Here is a 21,305-nt window from a genome sequence, read left to right on the forward strand (position 1 = left end):
AAGCAAGGTAGCATTTGTAGTTGGTGCATTCTTGACTTAAAAAAAAAAAAAACTTTATACTTTGTGACAATGTTTTTAATGGGATTGGTCTCATTTTGCTTGAAGTTGTGAAAAATGGGGCGGGCAACTTTTCATTTATCTGCCCTGTTGTTCGCTGGCTTTTTGTCATGAGTTTTAGACACTGTTTGTACTATAATTTGGGCAAGTTCGGCGGGCCGGATTGAAAAGCCTAACGGGCCGTATGTGGCCCGCGCGCCGTAGTTTGCCCATGTCTGGTCTAGTGTTATCTAATTAGTTCCCTTATTCATTTCGAGTCCAGATTACTTTTTGTGTCATTATTTACTTCACGTTTTGACGAGTGGAACTTTGGAGCACATGTGCTTTTCTATTGCGCAATTAATCACAAGACGAAACCCATGCGACTTCACCCATCCCTTCTGCCATACTGTGTTGCAGGTAATAATTGTTTCATTTCGTTTTTGTTGAACAATGTTTGGTTTCTTGTGTCGTGTTTCGTTTGCCCGTGGGTGTCCGTGGCAGGTTGAACTGTGCGCCAGACATTGCAGGCGCGCCGCGTGTTCTGCCGAGTCTCCGCCCATGATGCGTTCAGGGACATCTTGTAAATAACAGAGAACTTGTGTTGTATTCTCTTTTTCTGTAAATAACCACTATACGATCACACGTTGTTAATTCTGTTTTGTTATCTACAATGTTTTGCATTTGAGAACAATCTCGAGGCGATTCAGGTTAATCACAAGACGAAAACCATGCGACTTCACCCATCCCTTCTGCTATACATATATATATATATATATATATATATATATATATATATATATATATATATATATATATATATATATATATATATATATATATATACACAGTTTTGTAGTGCAATCCAGAGTGGTGTAGTTTGATAGATAGAGTTTGATAGATAGAGAGAGCGATATATATATATATATATATATATATATATATAGGTCATGTCAGGCATCATTGCGGCTATATATATATATATATATATATATAGAGAGAGAGAGAGAGAGAGCGATATATATATATATATATATATATGGATATATATATATATGCTAAGTGATCAGATACCCTGCAGGAATAATAAGGTGGCCAAAGGAAGAGATTCAGACCACAGATGTTAAGACCCGAAAACTCCTCACCATGCACGGAGGGTTCCATCCCAAGTCCAGCACCCTGAGACTGTACACAAGCCGTAAGGAAGGAGGCCGGGGACTAGTGAGTGTGAGAGCCACTGTTCAGGATGAAACATCCAAGCTCCATGAATACATCAAAGAGAAGGCTCCAACGGATGATGTACTCAGAGAATGTCTCAGTCAATGGGGAACAGAGGATGAGGTGCTGGAAGAGGGACAATCATGGGAGGAAAAGCCCCTACACGGGATGTACCACCGAACCATAGCAGAAGTGGCTGATCTCAAGAAGTCCTATCAGTGGCTAGAGAGGGCTGGCCTAAAGGACAGCACAGAGGCACTCATCCTGGCTGCCCAAGAACAGGCCCTGAACACCAGAGCCATAGAGGCAAGGATATACCACACCAGACAAGACCCAAGGTGTAGGTTGTGCAAAGAGGCACCTGAGACAATCCAACACGTAACTGCAGGGTGTAAGATGCTGGCAGGGAAAGCCTACATGGAGCGCCATAACCAGGTGGCTGGCATAGTCTACCGAAACATCTGTGCGGAGTATGGACTGGAAACCCCAAGGTCAAAATGGGAAACACCTCCCAAGGTGGTGGAGAATGACCGAGCAAAAATCCTGTGGGACTTCCAGATACAGACTGACAAGATGGTAATGGCCAACCAACCAGATATCGTGGTCATAGATAAAGGGGAAAGGAAAGCCGTTGTCGTGGATGTAGCGGTCCCGAGTGATGGGAACATCAGAAAGAAGGAACATGAGAAAATCGAGAAATACCAAGGGCTCAGAGAGGAGCTGGAGAGAGCCTGGAAGGTAAAGGTGACAGTCGTGCCTGTGGTGGTCGGAGCACTTGGGGCAGTGACCCCCAAACTCGACGAGTGGTTGCAACAGATCCCGGGAACAACATCGGATATCTCGGATATATATATATATATATATCGCTCTCTCTATCTATCTATCTCTCTCGCTATCACTATCTCGCTATCACTATCTGTCTCTCTCTATCTCGCTATCCCTCTATCTATCTATCTATCTATCTATCTATCTATCTATCTATCTATCTATCTATCTATCTATCTATCTATCTATCTATCTCTATCTCTATCTCTACCTACCTCACTACCTACCTCTCTACCTACATCTCTACCTACCTCTCGATCTCTCTGCCTCTCTATCTCTCTACCTCTACCTCTACCTCTACCCTCTCTATCTCTCTACCTCTACCTCTATCTCTAACTCTACCTCTCTCTATCTCTATCTCTCGATCTCTATTTCTATCTGTTTATCTCTAACTCTCTCTCGCTATCTCTCGATCTCAATCCCTATCTATCTCTCTCTGTATCTCTCACTACTGACGATGGCACACTACTGACGATGATAGATAGATAGATAGATAGATAGATAGATAGATAGATAGATAGATAGATAGATAGATAGATAGATAGATAGATAGATAGAGAGAGTTATATATATATATATATATATATATATATATATATATATATATATAGAGAGAGAGAGAGAGAGAGAGAGAGAGAGAGAGAGAGAGAGAGAGAGAGAGAGAGAGAGAGAGAGAGAGCTAGAGAGATAGCGATAGAGATATATAGACAGAGATAGAGAGAGAGAGAGAGAGAGAGAGAGAGAGAGAGAGAGAAAGAGATAGAGAGAAGAGAGCACTTTAAGATTAAATGAGACTTTTAAAGAAAACCACTTACACATACGCATATAAAATCTAAATGTAATCCCTGCGTACACCTTACAAACGGAGAGTGATTTTAAATGTGTAATGAAGAAAGTGTTCACCTGTCCTGTAAATCTGTAAACTTCGTACATGAAACATACATACACATACAATACATACTGAACATTTATGGAGTTGTATGAACAGTAGAATTCCATCACAGAACTTTTGTTTTGAAGCTGCTGACTAACATTAAAGTGTGGTATGGCAGGCTGTGGGTGATGTTGCTGTCGCTGAGAAGTTTGTCCAACTGACGATGGTTCAGACCTCTGGACCGGATGAAATTTACAGAGGGAACAACCACCTCCATGACGTGGTCCATTTTCAGCGACTTGCGACACAATGCCTCCTGGTGCAAAATACAGTGAAATGTCCAGAAACAATCTCCTCCATTAAGGGCTTGTACTTTGTCTTTGAACTTTGTCGCGACACCTGCTTTCTTTCCGAACATGGATCTGTAGCCAGGCTGACAACGCAGGACCGGTCCACTCCAACTCTGTCCAATACAGCAACGACAGAGCCGAAAATGTCCTCGGCTGTTGTGGTGTCCATCATTGGCACCAACTCAAGAAACTCTTCAGTAACAGTCAATGTCTCATCAACTCCTCGAATAAATATGGCCAGTTGGGCCACGTCTGTGATGTCAGTGCTCCCATCAATTGCCACGGAAAATGCAATAAATCCTCTCTGCTATAGTAATAATAATAATAATAATAATAATAATAATAATAATACATTTAATTTACAAGCGCCTTTCTGAACATTCAAGGACACTTTACAACAAAGACAACACACAAAACAGTAAAATCATGCATAAAACAATAAATAATAAAACAGCAGAATAAATTAGACCATGAAAGCAAGTTTAAACAGGTGGGTTTTCAGGTGCGATTTGAAAGTAGGAAGGGAGTCAATGTTGCGGATGTTGGGTGGAAGTGAGTTCCAGAGTTTAGGTGCGGAGCGGCTGAAAGCTCTGCACCCCATCGTTGTGAGACGGGCAGAGGGCATGTAGAGGTGGAGGGAGAAAGAGGATCTGAGGGCCCGAGAAGGAACGGAGATTTGAATTAGGCCAGACAGATAGGTGGAGGGGGGGGCAAGGTTATGGATGGCTTTAAATGTAAACAGAAGTATCTTGAATTCAATACAGAGTTTAACAGGGAGCCAGTGGAGCTGTTGGAGGACAGGAGTGATGTGGTGAAATGAGTTTTTTTTGGGGTGTGTGTCACGCCTAGAGTGGAGAGTCGTTTGAGCAGGATGGGGTGAGAAATGGTGTCAAAGGCCGCAGATAGTATTCCTCGTCAGGCTAATATTGGCAAAAGCTTGTCGCTTCTCGGAACATACAAGTTCAGCCGCCTTCATCATGCATCGTTTAACAAAGTCACCGTCGAAATGTCGAAATACGGCTTCGATGCTAATGCTATTTCGCTAGCAATGAGGTAGCTGGCTTTTACCGCTGCTTCATTGACTTCTCGGCTCCGGATGAAAGTTGACTGCTGTTTTCTCAGACCCGCCAGCAATTCGTTAATCTTTTCTCCTCTTAGTTGTCCTTGCAACCCGTCATATCTTTCGCTGTGATGAGTCTCGTAGTGGCGTCGAATATTATATTCCTTCAATACCGAAACTTGTTGCAAACACACCAAGCACAAAGGTTTTGCGTGCATCTCTGTATATAAATAGGACGTGGTCCATTTTTCTTGGAAAATTCTACACTCCTTATCTACTTTTCTCCGTTTGGATAACGACATTTTGGCTAATGAGGGTGTAGCGGAGAGGCAGAGAACAATGTATTAACAACGTCGTAACAAGCAGCAGATGGCGCATTGACACCGTCTGCTGTTTTGAGTCTGTCTCAGTGATGCGGCGTGTCTTCTACTCTGATGGAACGAGTGCGCCCCTTAGAGGATAAGCAATGTCTTTTAGTTTTCAAATGAAAGACATTCATCAAATGTCTTTGCATTTTTCCCCTTTCAAATTATCCTGCGGGCCTGATTGAACCTCCTTGGGGGCCGGTTCCGGCCCGTGGGCCGTATGTTTGACACCACTGCTTTAGAGTCACGGTTTAATGTAAATTTACGTTTTGTAGCATCACATATGTTGTTAGCTTCTTTTGAATCTTCCTTCTGGGCTGAGGTTATGTGCATCTATTTTGGAAAATGACATGCATTTGCACGACTTTATAACGCTTGCGAAAGTCCGGAAGAAAGAAGCAGGCTTCTGATTGGCTGCCGTGCCGAGTATGCAAATTTCAACTGCAGGTAGCCTATGTCTGTGTGCTTGGCGACGGTACACGTGTATTGTTTGCGCGTGAAGGCGAGGGCGTCAGTGAGGAGTTTGTTGAGCGCGCGATCAGGACAATCCATCTATGATTTGGCGGAATTTAACACAAGTAGGTATTATTGAGCTTGAATATTTCGTTGTGTAATAATGTTTTGAATGTTGAAAGTGATTCCATTTTTCAATAAATGTTGATTTCTTTAACTTTGCCGCTTCAATGAAAACTTATTAAAAACAGACGCAATCTTGATAAATCACAGTGCATATGTTATTTTAATCTATTTCCATATCCTCCTCCAAGTATCTGCGAAATAGTATGTAAACGCCATATTCCTTGAGACAAATTTATTAACTGATCAGGGATATTTTCACATTTGAAAGACAGTTAATAAATAGGGTTGTAGATGTTCTTACTGTGCTATGAGGTTTGTACACACTACATTTAAAGGACAACCGGCACCATTTTTTTTGTTTCCCACTGACATCAGAAAAACGTTTTATAGCATCTACAGTACCTAAATAAGGCAGGCTGATATTTTTAGGTAAATGAAAAACACCAATAAAAATGACTTCAAAATGAATCCGGAAATGGACAGTTTCAGAAGGTCCCACCCCCTTGTTTGTGACGTCACGCCAAGACGTCTTGCCTTGCTCGAGAATCAAAACAATGGCTTCAGATTCGGAGAAGATGCTTTCTCTTTACTAATCCAGTTATGAATATGATTCAAATAGTTCTGAAGAGGAAAGCATAAATGTTTGCAATTGATTCAAGGAGTCCTCCCATATCAATTCGAGCCGTCAATGACAGCAATGTAGCACCCAGAAAATGCAGAAGATGGCGCCCAAGCTCCGTTGGAAATGGGCTGATTTGTCAGCTGGGAATTTGTGTCAGCGAATATCAAATAGTTGTCTTGGTGCAACACACAACGATTCACCATGGCGTTATTTATGTGTTTTCCTTCTAATTTCGCCATCAACACGGATCAACACGAAGTTTTCAGACCAAACATAGTACCCAAAATGCATTGTGTGTCGCTTTCTCGGTCAGGGGCGGTGACGTCACATGGGGATCGTTATCAACTCGAAAACAAGACTTCATGGATATTCAGCGCAAGTCTAAACTATAGCTCAGGGGTCGGGAACCTATGGCTCGCAAGCCATATATGGCTCTTTTGATGATTGCATATGGCTCGCCGATAAATATTACATATTATAATACATATTGTCGTTTTTTTCGCCGTTCATTTCCCGTTGGGGCTGCAGTTGGCGGAAAGTGCAATTTTGATTGGATGACACTGACCGAGAATGGCCGAAAGCGCCATGTTGATTGGATGATAGTGGCCGTCATGTTGAAACAGGTAAACGCCCCTTTAAATGAGCCCAACTTGTGCACTTCAGCGTGAATGCAACGGAGCATGAGAGGAGAGAAAATGTTCTGATTCTAATTTGCAATGAAACAATACCATCGATGAAACAGTTGAATGTCAGTGACATTTTAACAAGCCCGATGTTAACGTTAGCATCAACATACTTCTGCGAGAAGTAGATTGCAGATAGCACGTGTGGAAGCTTATATGAGCCGTGTGCAGGCTAGCTAGCAGTAACTTCGCCTCTGGACCGGCAAATTGAATTTCATTCCGATCGTTTTCCTGGATTTTTACCAAACACGAGGAACGGAAAACCATCTATGTTAACGGTGAGTACTATCACAAAGTTATTTTAAATAATACATTCTGATATTTTGTTGAAAAGTGGCCGCGCGTGCGCGTGTGTGTGTGCGCGCGCGCACGCGAGCGTTTGTATGTGCGCGTGCGCACGCGAGCGTTTGTATGTGCGCGCGCGTGCGTGTGGCTCTCGCTGAAAAACATTTCTAAATATTTTACTTTTATGGCTCTCTTAGTCAAAAAGGTTCCCGACCCCTGCTATAGCTATATGCTGTGGAATCTTTGTAAAATACGCTCAGTAGAAGTCATTTGAAGTGATTTTATAAATTATGGACATAACTTGTCCGGAGGCGTCGGTTGTCCTTTAATGCTTTAGGTTTAGTATTTCCGGCCCAAAACACTCCCTCCAAATGCTCCTGGTCCGGCCCCTCTGTCAAATTTTAGAACCCAATGCGGCCCGCGAGTCAAAAAGTTTGCCCACCCCTGCTCTACATTATATACACCAGCTAAACTGTAGAAATTTAGTTCATATACTAAAAGTGTTTGAACACTTTAACAGTGATATGCAGAGGTACAGCAATGTGGTCTCACTGCAGAGCAAGCCAGTACAGTGAGCATAGTCATTACGCAATCCATGGTGAGGCTCAGCCGGCTGCTGCCTCACCGCTCATCCCTACTTAGTATTTGAACGGTAAATGTGAAAATTCTGCGAATTTGAAAAAAAATGGTGAAGTTAAATGGAAAAGAACTTTAAAGTACAAATCATGAAATAAATATAACTTTAATTTATTTTTTCATTTGATATTTCCATGATGACAGGTGAGGCACGGCCTCACCTGCCTCCCCTGACTGCACGTCACTGGTTAACAGTAAATCAAGTTAAATATTGCTCTTTACTTGTATTGGCCAAGATGAAAGAGCGAAAACTAAAGTCAGTCAGTCAGTCAATGCATGGAGTAACTTTCATGGACATGAATTATGGTTTATAGTAACTGTTTAATGGATATCCATTGAGTTACCGCTCATGGTAATAAAGTGATATCAAAAAGTGTGAAAAGCGTTAACTACATGCTGGTGTGTTGTAGTACTATTTCATGTAAAAAAGTTCATGTAGTACTCAGCTGCTGCCATTCCAAAATTAATGTTCTGATGTGTTAAATTCTGCCCAAGTCGGCGTGATGTGTTTTAAGCTCTACTGTATGCATTCTGAACAGTATATCATCGTATGATGAAAAATATAAACAGTATTTGTGGAACATCACTTGACCAAACCTATAAAAGATTCAAATATATTATATGTGACCACAATATCTTGATTAATGTGTCCATATAATATAAATTACACAACACATCTATTTTCAGTTATCACATGGCACTGTCATCACAACAACACTTCCATTTAAGCTTAAATCCTAATTCTTATTCATGAATGCAAAATTAATCCGATTCGGTCATTGATATTGTCTGCACAAAGAACATGTTACTGCAAAAACATGATTATTATTTGTATTTTTATTTTTGGAGTTCTCATTTAACCTGTGCTATATTTATTTCATGGAAACTTTTAGTTTGATCATCTCCATGCGTTTCTTAACTCATTTCCTGGGACCACATTATATGCCAGCAGCGGTCAATAACTATTCAATGCATTGCAATGGGGAGTTGATGCGGGTCGATAAGGAACAGCCTTTTCTACGCTCTTGGATATTTGTCTCCCTCATCTCATTAAAGGGAACTCGGAGATGAGTTGTATGAGAAGACAACGGATTGAGAATGGCTTGAAAGAAGCAGGTGGAAGGACTGGCGGAAAATCCCCCAAACAGAATCAAATGCTTTTATTTATTTGTTTATTTATTTATTTTTTGAAATAATACTCAACAATTTCTTACAATAAGTCAGAGCGGACCAACCAGTCAGAGACTAAGCCATTTTTTTAATCAGTGAAGAGCCCTATCATGCACAAGTTCAGACAAAGATTGCACCCCTTACACACACACACACGCATGCATGCATGCACGCACACGCACACACCAACACATGCACGGACACACACACACATGCACAACACACACACACACACACAAATGCACACACACAAATGCACACACACAAACACGCACGCACACACACACTGCACTCACCCAGACTCGCACAAAACATATACATGTGCACAAGTGCACGCACGCTGAGATGCACAACATCACTAAACATGGAGGAAATCAAAACACACAGACACGCAAAGGTTTTTTTCCCCATTCCATTACCTCCTCCATACCCTCACAGTCAACTTCGAATCAGTCCACTGGCTCCCCGGTCAATTGTGATTGACGTATTGTGCACCCTTGCCTTAAAATCAGAGGTAATCACCGACTAACTTAACACCGCCGTTGTTTGTCTTTGCGCTTCTGACTGGCTGCCCTGTATGTCAATCAAGTAACAGGATTGATGATGTGTGGACATTGGAAATTGTGCTGCACATCGCACCATTGTTTGAATGTCGCCACAGCGGAAGAGTTTTCAACGCTTGTCAAGTGAAAGCACGAGAGTTCAAAAGGCTTTCAAAGTGAAAGCCCGATATCAAGTGTACTTCAGGTCAATTAATGAGGGATTGGGTCGAGTAGAAGGAAATAAAATTTCCTGAAGGTCCTCTCAGAATAGGTTTCTATGTTGAAAACCGAAAAAACTTGAATATACAAAACCCTATTTCATGACGTGCACGCCTGCCAAACCACTGCATAGTATTTGTGATGAATATTCTACCAAAGTGGGATGGAAAAGGTGATAACTATTACCTGACAATATTTGGATGAGAGAGTTTCTGAAGAAGGCTGATTTCCCGTACAATGCTGTCTTGGTCCACGTCATTTTTGTATATCTTCACAACCATCACCTTGCGGCTAGTAGTGTGTATCACCTGAAATAAAGTTACAGCTTCAGTAGTACACTACTGATGATGCAAGGCTCGAAATAAGCGGTCTTACATCGCAGGTTGCAGGTATAAATATGGATTTTACTGGTCATATTATCACATTGAAAAGCAACATTGAGTAGGCATGCTTATGTGACAGGAAGTCCGCATGGCTTTGCACTTGTGTCCTGCAGTCTTGCATGCCCACAAACGTTTTCTTGCTGACTGCACCCTTTTTTTTGCCGTGTCTTCCAGATTAAGTGGGCAGTTGGACCATAGTCTTGGTTGCTGCATGTGTGGTCCGGTCAGTGCCACACTTATGGTGGAGCCCTATTATGACAACATATCCTGGAATCTAACAAAGTGACTGTCATGAGTTAAAAGTCAAAAGTTGTTTTGTTTTGTCTGAGCTCTGCATTTTCACACCATTGTGCACAATACTGTATTCATATACATTCACTGATTCTTTTGAACTGCTGATTCCTCACTAGAGTCGCAGGGGATGAAGGAGCCTATCTTCGCGCATATAACATGGTCGTGGCGTCCCTCGACCAACCGACAACACATTGCATGATGCAACTTCTGCGATGCGGGAAGTACGACTCCCCCACATATTCTTTCGCCAGCTACCACCCGAGGTGCGCACCGTGCTAGCTAACTACACGTGCGTAGCCACCGGCGACTATCGTGGTTTGGCGGAAGAAGCAGATCGAGTGCTTCTGGCGACACGGCGGTTAGCCGTGCAAAGCGTGACGGCCAAACCTCTCGGCGAAGTGGCATCGATCCGACCGTCGTGGCCGGAGTGGGATCGCAGAAGCGGCAACGAAAGCGAGCTGCTTTTCATCACGGACTCCTCGTCAGGTAGACGTTTTCTTGTGGACAGCGAGGCACAAGTAAGCCTGCTGACGGCCACCGCCGCGGACAAGACGGCAGGTGGATGCGGGCCTCCCCTGCGCGCAGCGAACCCATCGCCAACTTTGGCTCCAGGTCGGTGACTGTGCGCTTACACGGACGGAAAATCAAGTGGAACTTTATTGTTGCCTCGATCACAGTTTCGATAATGGGCGCAGATTTTTTATGTGCTCACGTACTACTTGTGGACATTGCTAACCGTCGTTTGATTGACGCCATCTCTTTCGCGACTTTCCCGTGTGAGGCTGGAGGGCTCGGAGCGTTAACACACGCAAATTATTTAACGTCAGGTAACGTTTACGAACGTCTGCTGACCCATTTCCAGTCGTTAAGTACCCCCGCCTTTTCAAATTCCGATACGAAACACGGGGTAGAGCATTTCATTCCCACGGTCGGCCCGCCAGTGTTTGCCCACGCTCGTCGCCTCGACGCGGCAAAATTGGCAATGGCGAAAAGGGAGTTCGCTACGATGGAGCGCTTGGGCATCGTGAGGCGTTCCAACAGCCCGTGGGCCTCACCATTGCACATGGTGCCCAATAGTGACGGTTCTTGGCGGCCGTGCGGTGATTTTTTGTCGGCTTAATAACATAACCACACATGACCGTTACCCCATCCTGCACATTCAAGATTTTTCCGCACACTGTGATCTTTTCTAAAGTAGATCTAGTTCGCGGTTATCACCAGGTGCCGGTACGGGCAGAGGATGTGCCCAAAAATGCGGTGATTACCCCCTTTGGCCTCTTTGAGTTTCTCCGCATGCCTTTTGGCCTGAAGGGGGCGGCACAGACCTTTCGAAGACTGATGGACTCAGTCTTGTGAGGCCTTGATTTTGTATGTATCTATCTAGATGACATCCTTGTGGCCAGCCCTTCACCGGAGAAACACCTGTCACACTTAACTGAGGTTTTCAAGCGTTTTTCATTTCTCCACAGGGCGCCATCCCCTTCCCCGCCAAAGTGCAAGCAGTGGTGGATTTCCCCGCCCGGCCACAGTTCAGGCTCTGCAGGAGTTTTTGGGCATTATTAATTTTTACACGTTTCTTCCTCACGTAGCCGACCTCCTACAACCCCTCTACGGTGCCTTGAGAAAAAAAGAAGACGAACCACCCCGTCGAGTGGGCCCCGCAACGAGCACAGTCCTTTTAACGAGCCAAGCTTGTGGAGAACGAATGGAAGCCCCTTGCATTTTTAAGTCGGAAGCTGCAAGATAACAAACGGAAGTATAGTGTTTTCGACAGAGAGTTGTTAGCACTGTATCTTGCAACGCACCATTTTCATTTCCTCCTCGAGGGGCGCCGGTTCACCGCCTACGTAGATCATAAACCCCTAACATTCGCCATGTCAAAGGTGAACGAACCGTGGTCGGCCCGACAGCAACGGCATTTAGCGGCCATTTCCAAATTCAGAGCAGACATTCCGCACATGGCCGGCAAATGTAACCCTGAGGCTGATTGCTTGTCACGTGCGCTCGTGTGTCAAGTCCAGCTCGGGGTGGATTTTTCAGAGATGGCCACCGCCCAATCTAAGGATCCGGACATCCACAAACTCAAGGCAGCAGGCACGGCCTTGAAGCTTGAGGAGGGGGCACTGTGTGAAGAGGCTCCCGCTCTCCTCTGCGATGTGTCGACGGGTCGCACTCGTCCCGCGGTTCCGCAGGAGTGGCGTCGGCGAATTTTTGATTCTATTCATTCCCTCTCACACCCTGGCATCCGGGCATCAGTCAAACTACTTGGGGCCAAGTTTGTCTGGCCTGGGTTACGAAAGGACGCCAGGAAGTGGGCAGCTGCATGCGCGGCATGTCAGCGCGCCAAAGTCCAAATGCACCACCGGGCAAGCCTGTAAACGTTTCCAATTCCGGCCAGGAGATTTGACCACGTCCATGTGGATCTGGTCGGTCCCCTCCCTCCTTCGCAGGGTTGCACACATCTCCTCACTATGGTCGATCGGACCACAAGGTGGCCGGAAGCAGTCCCCCTGTTCTTCACGACCTCAGCAGATATAGCACGCGCATTTCTGTCGTCCTGGGTCGCGGGTTTCGGCACGCCATCCGACATCACTTCGGACAGGGGCCCCAGTTTGTGTCCGAGCTCTGGTCGGCCATGGTGCAGTCCTTGGGTGTGCAGGTACACCGCACTATGGCCTCCCACACGCAGGCTAACGGGATGTGCAAACATTTCCACCGGTCACTTAAAGCCGCGCTACGGGCCGCGCTATCGGACGGTAACTGGGTCGACCGACTTCGGTGGGTCCTACTCGGGTTACGTTCGGCCCCAAAGGAAGACCTTAACACCGCTTCGCCAGAGGTAGTGTTCGGCCAGCCGCTCCGCGTCCCTGGTGTCCCTGGCGTCACTGCATTTTCTGTTTGTCTCAGATCCACTTGTTAGCACTTGGAATAAACACGTCTCCACATTCAGTCGTGTGTGCTCTTTCCTCAACGGCTACAGAGGAACCTTATTTTTTAGGTTTCCAGACATCATTGATCAATGAAAATGGTCCTCTAAGGAAAAAAAGTGATTATGAGCCTTGTAATCTTATAGAATTCTTGACAATAGAAGCAGTTGTTAAAATAAAATTTATGAATTGGTTCTTTTGAGTTACCTTTGACCAATCATTTAGATTTTATGTTTTGCAAAGTTTTTCTTATATCACTGTCCAATCTTTCTGGTTAATTTAAGGATTTGAACAATTTAAAAATAGAAATAACCTTTTTTGGTCCCAAACACCATTATATAATATCTCAGCTGTGGACGGTATTGTCCCCGCCAGAGTTCCAAAAGGACGTGGGCCAATCATGGAATGGTAAAAATGTCCTAATTAATGGCTGCAACAAAGCATGCCTTGATGGTGCCTCACATGTAGGCTGGTACACAGAAAGAAAGTGGGCAAAGGACACTTGAATGCACACCTTATAGACCTTTGAGAAGAAGCCACTTCCAATTAGCTCAGTGTTGAAGTTTTCCCAGAACTCCAGTTTGCGCACGGCGGTGCGCAGTTTCTGCCAACGATCCTCATGATAGTACTTGTCGGAAGACTCTCCGTACAGGGTGGGACTAGTGGGCTCTGATACATCAACATCGCACATGCTGGAGATTCTTGCTGAGGGAGACAAAACATTTTTGACATTAAAAAAAACAATAATAATCACACACACACACACACACACACACACACACACACACACACACACACACACACACACACACACACAAATATATATATATATATATATATATATATATAAAGGAAATAAGATATTTGGTACATGGATAGACTGTGTTGGTCAGGCTTAGAAAAAAGATACAACCCCATGAGTGCCATAGAAAAGGGCACATTGTGCATTTCAATAAATCAGAGGGCACTTAGATGAAAGAGAGGCTCATAAAAGGGATCGCCATCCCACACAGTGGACTCCAGAGATGAGGAAAATCACATGACACACTTCAACCTGAAACAAAGACAGTGCCTAATGTGTGGGCAAAAAATAGAGGGCTAATGGATAACAGAATCAGTTAGTGGACACAAACCATCCTCAATGTTGATGTAATCTCATTTTTGCTCAGACCTGAATTGAATCGACGGATCTGCATGTAAATGTTCATTTCTCACCTCTCAGTTACTGGATATAACAAAATCAACTTAGAGAAACAGTCTTTAAATTTAAATCAACCTTCGTCAATATATAATGCACCATATTAAACAAATTGATGTTGTCGTAATCACATCTGTTTTATATACTTTCATTTAAACCATGCTTCCAAAAGAATTCTCGAACAACATGGTGAATTGATTTCATTTACTTTTATTGACAAAAAATACATTTTGTTTAGTGAGTAAGAGAGTAAAACTGGGAATGTATGGGGGCAAATGTAATGTGCAATCCCATGATGTCCCATGAGTTTCCAATAATTCATTCACACATCGTTTTTCTGGTGGGAGGGTGGGGAGGCGGTCTGGTACTAATTAACCATTCAACCAAAACAAGGGATTATTGTACTGCACATTGAAAATAATCCCCAACCATCTCTGTTATAAACAACTTCTCAATTTTTGTGTTACTGTATTTGTCGATTGTGAAGTTGTGTAGAGGGTTACTGTGTCATCTCATGACGTTGGTTTCCGGTAACCTATTTTCCTTTTCTTATTTCGTTAAACATTCAGGTCAAAATATTTGAACAAACTTTTAGTGTGATACAGTGAGACCTCAATTTACGAACACCTTATATTACGAACTTTTCATCTTACGAATGTCAAATGTATGACAATTAAACCTAAAATACATTGGTTTACGAACGCGTTAGTTAATGAACTTTTCCTCTTACAAACATTTAATTCGCGAGAATATAATCGTGGCATACGAACTAGTTTTCGGGAAACACACGGAGCGCCACAATGGCTGGCGCACTAGTTTTCGGCGGAAGCACACCAAACCACACGGCCGAACAGCGCCGCGGTGGCTGCCGGACTACTTTTCCACACCCACTTTCTTTGACTGCACTCAGTGCAGATGTGGTTTGTTATGGAGTGGATACTTTTGCTTTTTTGGGACCGAAAAATACCCCACCACAGGCTTGTGCTCAGCTGAAGATGACACAAAACAAAATTACGGTCGAGCAGAAGAATGGGATCATCAAAAAATATGAACTTGGTGCGCGTTTGTGCGACTTAGCATCGCAGTACCAGTATGCTAAGTCGACCATAGCTATGTGTGGCTAAGGGTGTTTCTGTGTTGTCTAAGCAAAGGTCTCCGGCAATAGAAGAGGTTGAAAAACCTCTGTTGATTTGGATTAATGAAAAGCAGCTTGCAGGGGACAGTGTGTGAGGGTATTATCGATGAGAAGGCACAACAACATCACTCGAATATCATCAAGTGGCAACTACACCAACAACCATCACAAAGGTATATAAAACAAGTTTATTATATAGTACAGTTTATTTCTCTAATTACAATACAAGAGTACATTTATTATACATAAAATAAGGTATATTTTGTGTCGTTTTGGATTGTATTGTATTGGATTTGCCTTTATTAGTCTCGCAGTGGAGACATTTACATTTCACAGTAGAAAAGTGATGAAAGAATGAAAGTAGAAAAACAAAATACATGAGCTGCTGGAAAGGCAGCCAGTCTCCCGGCGCCGTCTTGAAATCAGTACAAAAAACTGAATAACAAATAATACGACAACACAGAGACACATCGAGTCTTTTTCTTTTCCTTTCGGCTTTTCCCTACAAGGTCATTCCTTCTTAAGCACTTTCTGTACGCTCTTTGTTACATGAAGCAGTTCTAGATAAAAGAGGAGAGGATTAAGGATTATTTAATAGAAAATTATGTTTTATGGGGACCTGGAAACGGATTATTCTCATTTTTAATGGTTTCTTATGGGAAATTAATGTTTGGAATACACACTTTTCACCTTACACACACACTTTCTTGGACCCAATTAAGTTTGTAAACTGAGTTATCACTGTATTTTATTACTTCACTACTTTATCAGTAGATCTAATGACTCATATACACCCCATATTTTCACAACTGACCACATTTGCAGATTCTTAACACCCACATGTTTGTTTTGTGCTGATGTGTGTTGGAAAGATTTAAAAATAGTCAGAGTGAATTATTTGTATACATTGGAGTCTGGAAAAGTATACAGCAGGTCAAGTAACAAAAGAAAAGAAAAATGAGTAAGCCTGCTGCAGTCTTGCATGTAATGGCATCATTTTTTTCTTCAAAACAATATTGTAAGTGGCCTCTGACCATAAAAAAAAGAATCAATCGTCTTTTTTAAGAAAAACGTCATTTTGAGCTGAGCGACATTTACAGTTCCGGAATGGGATTCTGAACTGGTTCTGTCCCATGCATTGGTGTGACAACACTTAAAGGAGTTGACCCCAGCCCTCTTATACTTGATAAGAGCCTGTGCGGTGATGCCGGTGGACAGCACACACTGACACAGTAACACAATTGGCAGCGGTTTCCTCATCCAGCTGTGTCAACTCAGCCCCTCTTTTCATGCTGCTTTTGTTTCTTCGACCAATAACAATTGTCACACTTTCAGCTCCAGCATTGCCTCTCTGCTAGTGAGGTACTTACAAATGAAACATTATCATGAAGTTGTAACACGTTCTTCTATGACTTCATCGTGTTTTTTTCATTTCCTTGTCTCTGAGAGGAAGATTAGTTCCAAAAAAATATGATTTTTATGAATGAGATATAATCCCAATTGGATGCAAATGAATGTGTCGATCAAATTAAAGGCAAATCCATTGATACAGCCTTGGGTTTTAATCTGCTACACTGAAGCACGACTTTCAATGAATACTGTGCTGCAGTGTTTACTGAAAAGGATGAATGATAGTACCATTTGTTGTTGCTGCAAAACTCCACACGTAATAGTTTAGCTGCAACACATTTTCGAGGAGTAGATATTTCCCACACTGAAAAGCTGTCCAATGAATGCCCTATTTTAAAACTGTTTTCAGACATACAGGAACACCATGATAAAGCACATAGAATAGAAGCTACAATAGTGTGTGGTATTGCATTATGCATCCGCTGGATAGGGCCACATTAAAGGTCATACAATGCTGTATATAGCTTTCACAATTGCTGCAGCTGAAACAAAGCACTTTACAGGACATAAAAAAATACTACATCCAAGATATCAGAATATTGATCATGTATACAGTTCGACGGATAATGAGGATTACTGTCAGCTTTTGAGACAAATGAATATGAATGAATATCTACAGAGCAGAAAATAAGGTACAGTAATATCTCAGCTTACAAACTTAATTGGTTCCCAGAAAGTGTGTGTAAGGCCAAAAGTACGTCTGCCAAACATTTATTTCCCATAAAAAATGAGAATAATCCGTTCCCAGGTCCCCATAAAACATAATTTTCTACTAAATAAGCCTTAAAAATACAAAAAAATATATCTTATTTTATGTATGATAAATGTGCTCTTGAATTGTAATTAAAGAAATAAGCTGTACTATAGAATAAAGTATTTTATTTAACTTTGTGATTGTCATTGATGTAGTTCCCTCTTGATGATATCCGAGTGAAGTTGCCAGTTTTCTAGTTTGCCAGCCACTGTGGTGCTGTGTGATTTGGTTCGTCCGACGAAAACTAGTTTGTATGCCAAGACTATATTCTCGCGAATTTAATGTTTGTAAAGTGAAAGGTTTGTGAGCTAAAGCGTTCGTAAGTCAAGGTATGACTGCCTTTATACTGTTTCTCTGAAAGGACAACTGACGGCTCCGGACAAGGTGTGTCCATAATTTGTAAAATCACTTCAAATGACTTCTACTGAGCGTATTTTACAAAGATTCCTCGGCATATAGCTATATTTTACGTTTAAGACTCACGCTGAATATTCAAGAAGTCTTGTTTTCGAGTTGATGACGATGCCTGACGTGACGTCACGTCTGGAACACCCCTGACCAAGAAAGCGACACACAATGCATTTTGGGTACTTTGTTTGGTCTGAAAACTTCGTGTTGATCCGTGTTGATGGCGAAATTAGAAGGAAAACACATAAATAACGCGATGGTGAATCGTTGTGTGTTGCACCAAGACTACTCTTTGATACTAGTTGACACAAATTCCCAGCAGACAAATCAGCCCATTTCCAACGGAGGTTGGGCGCCATCTTCTGCATTTTCTGAGTGCTATATTTGCTGTCATTGATGCCTCGAATTGATATGGGAGGACTCCTTGAATCAATTACAAACATTTATGCTTTCCTCTTCAGAACTATTTCAATCATATTCATAACTGGATGAGTAACAAGAAAGCATCTTCTCCGAATCTGAAGCCATTGTTTTGATTCTAGATCTAGAGCAAGGCAAGACTTCCTTGCGTGATGTCAGGAACAAGGGGGGCGGGACCTTCTGAAACTCGCCAACTTCTGAAACTCACCCGAGGTCATTTTGAAGTAGTTTTGGGGCACTTTAACTCATTTTTATTGGTGTTTTGCATTTGACTAAAAATATCAGCCTGTGTGTTTTAGGTATTTTAGATGATATGAAACGTTTTTCTGATGTCAGTCAGGAAACACAAAAATGGTGTCGGTTGTCCATTAAGACATTATAATCGATTTCTTGATTTTTATTCTAATTTTCGTACTTTTTTTTTGCAAAAAGAACCCCTTCTCGTGGGTCAAGTAAAAATTAAAATTATTATAAAACTATTGAAGACTGGTAGTTTTACATTCGTCATCAAGACAGATTATTTGTCTTGTGTGGTACATTTCTACTCAGTTTGCATTTTTATGACGCTCTCCAGTAGGCTCTCTATAAGACAGCTCAAAAGACACAGTGATCATAAACTGTGGAAAAATAAATCTAGCACATTTTTGAAATCCTCATGCATCTTTCTGCAGATTGTGAAGGTAGGATTTTTAGTATACCATATAATCATAGTATCATGCCTTGCATTAAATACAGCTGACCGCTGTTTTTTTTTTTTTTTACAAACGAACTGTGGATGTTGAGCATGGTAATATGACACTCATGCACACAGAAAAAAATGATCACAACCAACTGAGAATTTCCGATGAGAAGGATCATCTACACAACTATGGGAGCTGACCATCACCATGCTGACGTCAGCTTGTTGATATGGAATGCTGCTCACAGTGAAAGTCAGGTCACACGCAAGCAAGATTTTTCACCACTGGACTTTATTTTTCAACCCAAGTCCTCTCCCTCAGGAATGTTGAAAATATTTGACACAGGTGTGACTTTGGCAAGGTTTATGTTCTGTGGATCGATTGTTGTTTGTGCACATGTATCTGATTAGACCTAAATAAAGACTATACAAGTTCACAATGTTTCCTCTGTTTATTTATTTCTTTTTTTAATATCATTTAATGGATGTAAGTGTCCCTTACATTCGTTCGTTCCTCAACAACACACTTGTACACACAGAAAGACACAACCAAGTAGGGGTATTGTTTGCGGTATTGTATCCTCAATGACTTGTAAGGCTAGAAGCACAACTGCACCACAGCACAGTTTATTTACCTCTATAAGCTTTCTGGTCGTGACATTTTTGGTCAGGGCTTAATATGTTAACGCTGAACACTTAATCAGGCCTGAGTCAGGCCCCCATTATTATAATTATTTCATGCATTTTCCACTGCGTAGTGATTTTTTGCCCTCAACTCCGGTTTCATCCGCGCATATTTGACATTTCTATTACTCTGCCTGCCTTGAACGATGCCATCATGAATTGGTGAATATCATTCATGGATGCCAGGGCTCAAGTACAGCAAGTACGTTGGCAACAGACAAACGCTGGTCACAGCCAAAAAAAAGGTAGCCCATTGCTCTATTTCAGTGGTTCTTAAATTTGATCCAGGCAACAAACAGATCATCTGCACATTCACTGAACCTTTCATTTGTGGAAAATGGGGTCTAGAGAGAAGAGAGAGAAAGAGAGAGAGAGACAGAGAGAGGCAGAAATAATGTGATGATGTAAATTAACAAATGACATTCAAAATTGTTAGAGTGATAGTCAGCACACAAAGTTCGTTTTCAATATGTTTGAGTTCAAAATTCAGGTCACATATTTCAGTTTACATGCAATTATTTATTTTATCTTTTTGCAACTAAGTTCATCATTCGAAGTGGAAGTTCTTTGCCATTGGCATTTCTTTATTTTTTGAAAATTTATTCAATTTTATTTTCCCATCACCTGCACATATGTGGAGCAGGTATGCTTTGAATCAACGTGGCAATTCAGGTTGATGTAATTGAATCCACATTTGCTTATTCAAACTGGGTGGGCAAAGGTTACATATGAAAAAAACAAACAAACAAACAAGCATAAAACCATGTATTTATTTTTCTCATCTTTATTCTGATTGCGTATGTTTGAGTCGTTGACATTTTTCCATTTTGTGTTCTTTTCTTTTCTGGATCAATTTTTTCACAATGCAACTGTTTGATGGTAATGGTGCTTATGCTGAATTAAGGCCTGTTCATTATGCGTTTAGCCTCTGGAAGAAAACGGAGATGCCCTTTCAAAAACCAATGAATGGACCACTAAAAAGTGAGAAGGGAAGTTCCATAGCACTAACTATGAGCATCGAAGGCTTCGATACGCCCGAAAAGAGTTGTTCATAAAACGGGTCATGAAGAAAAAAAGAAATAAAGTTCAGTTCAAAATATGGAAGAGTTCATTAACTCGTTCTGGTAAGAGACAAACTCCCACCTTTTAAAGTGACCCTCAATTAAAGTTAAGCCATTATAATTTACCTTTCCTGAATTTGATTTGTTCAGGTTTTTTTAGGAGATGTCTGAAGATTTTGTGCTAATGCTGATTTGTATTCAGAATTGTGCATTGTTTCCTTTACTTTGACTCTGGCCTCAGTTAAAATAGATCGCCTCAAAGGATTATACCGTTACCCCCTATGCTTCTCTATATGATAGATTTGATGTCTTTTTGGTTGTGTGAGCAGTGCTGTGTTTGTGTCAAGCAAAAACCAATGGGATTATTGCCAAAAAGTTCAACCTTAATTTCATCTGTCCATAACAAATTTTTCCATGTGCGGTCGGAAGATTTCAGCTGTGTGTTTTTGCAAAATGTAGCCAGCCTCGGATGGTCTTCTTTGCAATAT

At 41.9% G+C, this 21,305-nt stretch overlaps 1 protein-coding gene across 1 annotated transcript in view; it reads right to left on the reverse strand.

The window, feature by feature from the left end:
• Positions 1 to 21,305, reverse strand: part of LOC148899606 (dual specificity testis-specific protein kinase 1) — a 60,576-nt gene that overhangs the window by 24,216 nt on the left and 15,055 nt on the right. Inside the window, exons 3-4 of the mRNA XM_088995558.1 lie at positions 13,583 to 13,773; positions 9,651 to 9,772 (exon numbers count right to left, since the gene is read on the reverse strand). Of these exons, the coding sequence (XP_088851684.1) occupies positions 9,651 to 9,772; positions 13,583 to 13,773 (313 nt within the window). The remainder of the gene's footprint in view (positions 1 to 9,650; positions 9,773 to 13,582; positions 13,774 to 21,305) is intronic.

This window comes from Hippocampus bargibanti, linkage group LG04 (assembly GCF_051943395.1).
Source record: "Hippocampus bargibanti isolate YZ-2025 linkage group LG04, ASM5194339v1, whole genome shotgun sequence".
Classification (NCBI taxonomy): domain Eukaryota; kingdom Metazoa; phylum Chordata; class Actinopteri; order Syngnathiformes; family Syngnathidae; genus Hippocampus; species Hippocampus bargibanti.